This window comes from Sinocyclocheilus anshuiensis, unplaced genomic scaffold (assembly GCF_001515605.1).
Source record: "Sinocyclocheilus anshuiensis isolate Anshui unplaced genomic scaffold, SAMN03320099.WGS_v1.1 scaffold1312, whole genome shotgun sequence".
Classification (NCBI taxonomy): Eukaryota; Metazoa; Chordata; class Actinopteri; order Cypriniformes; family Cyprinidae; genus Sinocyclocheilus; species Sinocyclocheilus anshuiensis.
The window spans coordinates 388,465-395,964 of record NW_015544237.1 but is presented as its reverse complement, the minus strand read 5'-3'; the positions used below and the strand labels follow the sequence as shown (position 1 = coordinate 395,964).

The 7,500-nt window shown below is 36.4% G+C and overlaps 1 protein-coding gene across 1 annotated transcript in view; it reads left to right on the top strand.

The window, feature by feature from the left end:
• LOC107697577 (DENN domain-containing protein 4B-like) overlaps positions 1-7,500 on the top strand; it is a 22,699-nt gene that overhangs the window by 6,587 nt on the left and 8,612 nt on the right. The window contains exons 9-16 of the mRNA XM_016498375.1: positions 924-1,024; positions 1,115-1,330; positions 2,855-2,913; positions 3,164-3,297; positions 3,933-3,951; positions 5,201-5,485; positions 7,240-7,344; positions 7,469-7,493. Coding sequence (XP_016353861.1) covers positions 924-1,024; positions 1,115-1,330; positions 2,855-2,913; positions 3,164-3,297; positions 3,933-3,951; positions 5,201-5,485; positions 7,240-7,344; positions 7,469-7,493 — 944 coding nt within the window. The remainder of the gene's footprint in view (positions 1-923; positions 1,025-1,114; positions 1,331-2,854; positions 2,914-3,163; positions 3,298-3,932; positions 3,952-5,200; positions 5,486-7,239; positions 7,345-7,468; positions 7,494-7,500) is intronic.

Sequence of the window (7,500 nt, the reverse complement as noted above, 5' to 3'; positions counted from 1 at the left end):
TGCTAGCATGATTAGCAAGTTACTAGCATGTTTCTAACAAGTTACTAGCATGTTGCTAGCATGACTAGCAAGTGACTAGCATGTTGTTAGCATTATTAGCAAGTGACTAGCCTGTTTCTAGGATGACTAGCATGTCACTAGCATGTTTCTAGCATGTTACTAGCATGTTGCTAGCATGACTAGCAAGTGACTAGCATGTTGCTAGCATGATTAGCAAGTGACTAGCATGTCGCTAGCATGATAAGCAAGTGACTAATATGTTGCTAGCATGATTAGCAAGTGACTATCATGTCACTAGCATGACTAGTAAGTGACTAGCATGTCACTAGCATGATTAGCAAATGACTAACATGTCGTTAGCATGATTAGCAAATGACTAACATGTCGCTAGCATGATTAGCAAGTGACTAGCATGTTTCTTGCATGATTACCATGTTATTAGCATGTTGTTAGCATTATTAGCATGTTGCTAGCATGATTAGCATGTTACTAGCATGATTACCATGCTACTAGTATGTTGTTAGTATGTTTCTAGCATGATTAGCATGTTCCTAGGATAGATAGATAAATAGATAGATTAGAAATATTAGATGAGTTTGAATGGGTTAGAAATAGTACATAGAAGGGAAGTCTGATTGAGTCTAATGGGCTTCAGTGGGTTTACATTTGAGTTTTGACAGCTGGAGTTTGAATAGTCTTGGCTCATCTGAACATTCCGTCAGTGTAAGTCTATGGGATTTTTATGATTTTTAATCTTCATTTTTATGAAAACTATAAGTCGGATCAGTCTGAAAAGATAAAGCACACTAAGTCAGATCAGTCTGAAGAGCCAACATTTTTCAAGCCAACCTAATAATATTTTACAGTTTTACTGTATTTTTGAACAAATAAAGCAGAAGAGACATCTTTTTTTGTGTCTCCAGGTCTGAAGATAAGAAGCCCCTGTCCTGGAGGTCTTTGCCGAGGAAACATGGGAAGATCCTGCTGAACTCTCTGTCCAACCTGCACAAAACTCTGGAGAAGAGTGAGTGAGCGTCTCACACACACACACACACACACACTGACTGACTGATGATGTCACTTCCTGTCCTCACGCTCTCTCTCGGTCCATCAGTCTATACTCCGGGTCAGGAGGAGGCCACGCTGGAGTTCCTGCTGACGGACTACGATCTGATCTACGGCCGTCAGAAGCAGCTGGAGCTGGAGATCCAGGAGGCGTTCCTGCGCTTCATGAGCTGTTTGCTGAGAGGATACCGATCCTTCCTGCTGCCCATCACACAAGCGCCCTCCGACCGAACCACGGACTGCAGCTCGCTCTTCCACCTGCAGGGTGCGCTAACAGCAACCTCACTGCTGACTGACACCGAAAACATCGGATGATGCTGAGCTCAGAAATATCTATGGAAGGCCGTTTCCGCCACTGAATAAAAAAAGGTTATTGCGACTTTGTATCTCACAATTCGGACTTTTTTTCTCAGAATTGCGTGATATAAACTCACAATTCGGACTTTTTTTTATCACGCAATTGCAAGTTTATATCACGCAATTCTGAGAAAAAAAGTCAGAATTATGAGATAAAAAGTCGCAATTACATTTTTTATTTTTTATTCAGTGGCGAAAACGGGCTTCCATAAATATCAGTACTTCAGCTAGTTGCCAAGACAACAGTTTTGTTTGGTTTAACTTAACGAACCAACCAAAACCTACGGAAGTCCATTTCCACCACTGAATAAACAAAAACTTAATTGCGACTTTTTTTTGTGCGTAATTCCGAGTTATAAAGTCGCGAGTTGCGAGATCTAAACTTGCAGTTGCGTGTTATAAAGTGACTTTATTTCTCAGAATTGCAATTTATAATTCTCTGAGAAATAATTCTGAGAAAAAACGTCAGAATTGTGAGATAAAAAGTCGCAGTTACCAAGCATCCATAAAAACTAAATAGCTAAGACTAAAATAAAAAATGAATACAAATTATATAGACATATTAATAAAAGGAACTAATAAAAGTGACAAAACTACTAAAACGTTAAAATTAAAATGAAATGAAATTACAAAAATAAATATAAAATAACTAATTCAAAATAATAGTATCTCAGTGGTACTACAATAACTCCGGTCAGCAGGTGAAAGTAATTAAATGCAATTCATTTGTGATTCTAGAAGTTTGAGGAACTGAATGTTCTTCATCCAGTTGATCGTGATTACTCGATAAGGATTTTATTAATCAGAAACTTCCAATATTCAGAAATATCAATAAAAACTTTCAATCGTGTAGTTTTTTCTGAATTAAGATTTTTCAAATGATACATTATTTAATTAAATGATTCAAATTGGATCAGCTTTAATGCACTTATCAAGATAACAAAAGTTTTGGTTTTAATGGCAAAAAGTTTTCAAAATGAATCATTTAACTTACAATAAAAAATATATTCAAAAACGTAATTTAATACATGAACACAAAATCAGAGGTTTTCTGTGTCTGTGTGGATGCAGTAAAATCAGAAAACATGCTCATGTTTGCATTTTCTTCTGTCTCTGGATCATAATTCTGACCTTGAAATCAGGATTAGAAATAAAATAATGTCAAGCATGTGAAAATGTGCTGAGTATTGATCAGATGATTGTAATCTGGCTCGGATTCAGACAGGAGTCGTGTGTTTCTGGTGTTTTTCTGCTGTTTAAGGGAGAATGCAAGACTAATTCACCACACAAATGATTCTCAAAAGCAATAATTTTACTGAATGCATCATATTTAGTGAGAAAGTGTGACACAGACACGGTTTCTGTCATCAGCAGCTCAGCAGTTTCATTCAGCAGATGTGACGGTTGATGGTTTTCTCCGGGTGTTTCTCAGGGTTCCTGAAGTCTCGCGATCGAGCGCAGCAGAAGTTTTACACGCAGCTGTCTGTGTCTGTGTGTGTCTGTGTCTGTGTCTGTGTGTGTCTGTGTCTGTGTGTGGCTGTGTCTGTGTGTGGCTGTGTCTCTGTGTGTCCGTGTCTGTGTCTGTGTGTGTCTGTGTCTGTGTGTGGCTGTGTCTGTGTGTGGCTGTGTCTCTGTGTGTCCGTGTCTGTGTCTGTGTGTGTCTGTGTCTGTGTGTGGCTGTGTCTGTGTGTGGCTGTGTCTCTGTGTGTCCGTGTCTGTGTCTGTGTGTGTCTGTGTGTAGGTGGACGTGGAAAAGCCGGAGGATGTGCGTCTGATCGATCGTGACGAGTGTCACAGCGGTGAGCACACAGTGTTCATTATGCCTCCGGAGGAACCGCAGGAAGCCGACGGCTCCGAGTGTCCTGCACACTACAGGTGTGTGATCATCAGTCTTGATCGTCTGTTATAAACGCTCTCAAACGTCTGATATTACTTCCCTTCTCAGCTGACATCACTGAGGCCGTGCAGGCTTTTGGTTAACCAGTATTACCAATATTAGTTGGGTAATATTAACCAGTTATTGTTTTAGGTTACTGGAGGTTGTCTAAAGTCCTGCAGTGATGATGTAGACAAAATTTCCCTTTACAAAAACCCAATAGGATTTTTCCATGGGTTTTTGGATTATTAAGATTAAATCAATTTAAAAATAAAAACAATTAAATAATTAATTAAATCATAAAAATGTCAAATTAAAATAAAAAAATCTAAATCATTAAAAAATTATTAAGTCATGAATATGTAAAATACATATAAATTATTTTAAAATAAAACCCATCAAAAATCAATTAAATTATAAAAATGTAAAATTAAAATAAATAAATAAATTAAACAAGAAAAACAAACAAAAAAATAAATCACAATTATATAAAATCAACATTAAATACAAAACACCAAAAAATATTTGCTCAAATTAATTAAATCAAAATATGTCAAATTAAGATAAACAAATTACATTTTAAAACATATTACAGTAGAAAAGTTATTTTAAATTGTAATAATATTCCAAACAGGTACGACCCGCAGCTGAAGGTCAGGTCACGGGGTCAGGGGTCAGAGGTCAGTCGGCTGACGCTCCCTGCTGTGTGTGTGCAGGAGATAAAGCTGGCGCAGAAGAATGCGCAGAAGTACTCGCCATTTTTACATTTTATTTTATACACTATTTAATTTTTAGAAATTGTATTAAATCATAAAAGTGTAAAATTAAAAGAAATAAAATGTTTTATTAATATTTTATTTTATTATTATTAACAAATTAATTAAATCGGAGAAATGTAAAATTAAAATCATTTAAAAATAAAAACAATCAGGATAAAACCTTTGTTTATTAGTGTGTTACTCCTCTTAAACAGTAACTAATCATATCATTACTCTTCAGGGAAAGCAGAAAGCACCTGAATAACTAGTGGATCTTCATTATAATGTGATGTCCTCAAGACCAGCGGCTCTCAAACAGGGGTCCGGGGCCTCAAGATGACTTAAAATCAGTTCAAATAATATAAAACATGCTTAAACAAGTAAAAAAAAAAAAAGAAGATATTTCTTATTTTAATTCACCTCCTCAACAGCTATCTGATTAAAATAAATAACTAAAAAATATATATAAAAAAATCTAATTTTAAATATTAAACCATAACATTTTTAAAATATTAAATGTTCAAATTTAAATAAACTGATAACTTAAAATAAAATTTAAAAAAAAACAACAGAAATGTGGTAAAATTAATTAAATCAAAAATGTGAAATTAAGATAAATAAGTTTAAAAAAAATAGTACAATTAATTAAATCCAAAATGTAAAATTAAAATAAATAAATCATTTAAAATAAACAAAATTATGAGTAATTCTTGATCCTTTAATCCTGATCCAGTAAATCATGAACGATTGGGGAAAAAGTCACGCAGATTCATCGGTTTAAGCTATTAAAACCTCTGGAGTCCTGAAATTAAATATACAGAAACTAGGAGTGCCTGCAGATGAAAAATGTGAAGAAGCAAAAATTAACTGCAATTGCATTATTTGCAAATGAATTTCAGCAGCTGGTGAATCAGAGGAATATTGTTATGGATCATGAGGCGAGTCAGAACGCTTGAGAAGCGCTGGATTAGTGTTGATTAGGTGTGTTACGAGTTCACAGATAGCTGGATGGAGAAGGAACGTTGATCTGTTTTTACTCATTCTGACAAATATATTACTTCTATTATATTGCTTATTTGAAACATAGGCTGCTATTATTGTGCGAATTCATAAGCCGCTGACAGGTTAACACTGATGGCTGGAGGGTTTTCTCCTGTTCTGCAGGTCGGTGGAAGTGAGGGAGACTCTGAACAGGAAGTCGGTGGATGAAAACTACAACAACGTGTCGTCTCCGAGCCGCGGTCTGGCCGGGAAACTGCAGCAGCTGCTGACGCCCACGAGGAACCGTGCATCGGTGCGACGAGCCGCTAGCGTAGACGACCGGCGGCCGGGAGCGAACGGACACTCGCGCCAGAAACCCTCGCGCAAGAGCCAGATGACCGAGAGTCTGCTGAAGGCCAAGGAGCGGCTGTACAACGCCACGTCTGAGGTGACAGTGACATGAGAATGATTAAAAACGATTGCTGATGAACATGATGCAGGGCGACTGACTGCGAGATGCAGTTAAATGAGCCTACATTCAAGATATGAGCACATGCAGTGAATAATATTTATATCATGATATAGTTTAGCAATATCACACCAGCAAGAGTGCTGTTTCTCCTCATTATCTGCTCCACTGATTTTATTCAACAGTTCAATAAACAAGTTAATATTGTTTTATATTTTACATTTACAGTTAGTCATTTAGCAGACGCTTTTATCCAAAGCGTATATGTGAAGCAAACGAAACCAACAATAGAGCAATGATATGTAGTGCTGTGACGTCTCGCTTAGTCTAACACTGTACACGTAGCAAGGGTTTGTTTGTTGTTTTTTAATAATAATAAATAAAAAGAAAACACGATAGAAATAGAATAGAGAACGCTAGTGTTAGAGGGTCAATTTTTTTATTAACAAGTTGAAAGAATAGAATGCTAGTGTCAGAGGTCAATTATTTTATATAAAGAAAAGTAGTTAGAATAGAAATAGAATAGAGAACACTAGTATTAGAGGGTAATTTTTTTTAAATAAACAAAAAGAAAACAAGTCGAAAGAATAGAACTAGAATAGAACGCTAGTGCCAGAGGGTCAATTTTTTTATAAAAAGAAAACAAGCCGAAAGAATAGAAATAGAATAAAGAGCGAAAGTGTTAGAGGGTACATTTTTTAATAAATAAAAAGAAAGCAATCAAAAGAATAGAAATAGAATAGAGAGCGAAAGTGTTAGAGGGTCAATTTTTTTATGAAAAGAAAACAAGTCGAAATAATAGAAATAGAATAGAATGCTAGTGTCAGAGGGTCAATTTTTTTATAAAAAGAAGTCGAAAGAATAGAGAACGAAAGTGTTAGAGGGTCAATTTTTTTTATAAAAAGAAGTCGAAAGAATAGAAATAGAATAGAACGCTAGTGTCAGAGGGTCAAGTGTAGATTTTAGACACAATATTGTCAATATTGTCTGTTTTTGCTCATTTTCACAAATAAAATTAGTTAAATCAAAGCCATGATTCATTACTGAATGATTTCATGGTTTTGAAGGAATGGGTTGAATCAATGATTCAGTGACTCGTTCATAAAGACACTTGCTATGTCCCTTGCTTTGATTCGGAATGAATCAGCCATTTGAACGAATCGGTTGAATAAGTGATTCAATGACTCACTCATTAAGACTACTGATCAGTTTTTAAGAATAATTTTATATTTCAGTATTCAGTAAAAAAAAAACATTAATACACATTCATCATCATTTATTTGTGCAATGCTGAATCAAATATATCTTTCTAAATCAATTTTTTGTAATGTCTATTCAATGCATTTCTCATCACAATAATGACTTTAAATGATCTTTTGGGGGGTATTTATCAGCCCAAATTGATATGTGATTAATTAGATTAATTACTTGGCACATCATGTAATTAATTACATTACATTTTAATCATTTGACAGCCCTGATAATAATAGTGCGTAACACTGTGTGTGTGTGTGTGCGTGTTTGTGTGTGTGTGTGCGTGCGTGTACGCGTGTGTGTACGCGTGTGTGTGCGTGTGTGTGTGTGCGCGTGTTTGTGCGCGTGCGTGTTTGTGCGTGTGTGTGCGTGTGTGTGTGTGTGTGCGTGTGTGTGTGTGTGTTTGTGTGTGCGCGTGTGTGCGTTTGTGTGTGTGCGTGCGTGTTTATGTGCGTGTGTGTGTGTGTGTGTGTGTGCAGAGCTCTCTGTCTGTAGGGAGTGACATTGACATGACGGACATCCAGACGCTAGCAGTTCCTCTCAGGAAGTCGTGGGATTCTGCACAGGAAGGGGTGGGCATTGAGGTTTGTGACTCTTTATGCACTACAGTAATGGTGATACTGGCTGTTTTCATGCTGAATGAGAGCAGAATCGGTCTCAGTGTGTGTATCTGTGAGTGTGTGTTTATCTGTCTGCGTGTGTGTGCAGGTGCTGATCTCGAGCTGCTCGCTGTGCCGCAG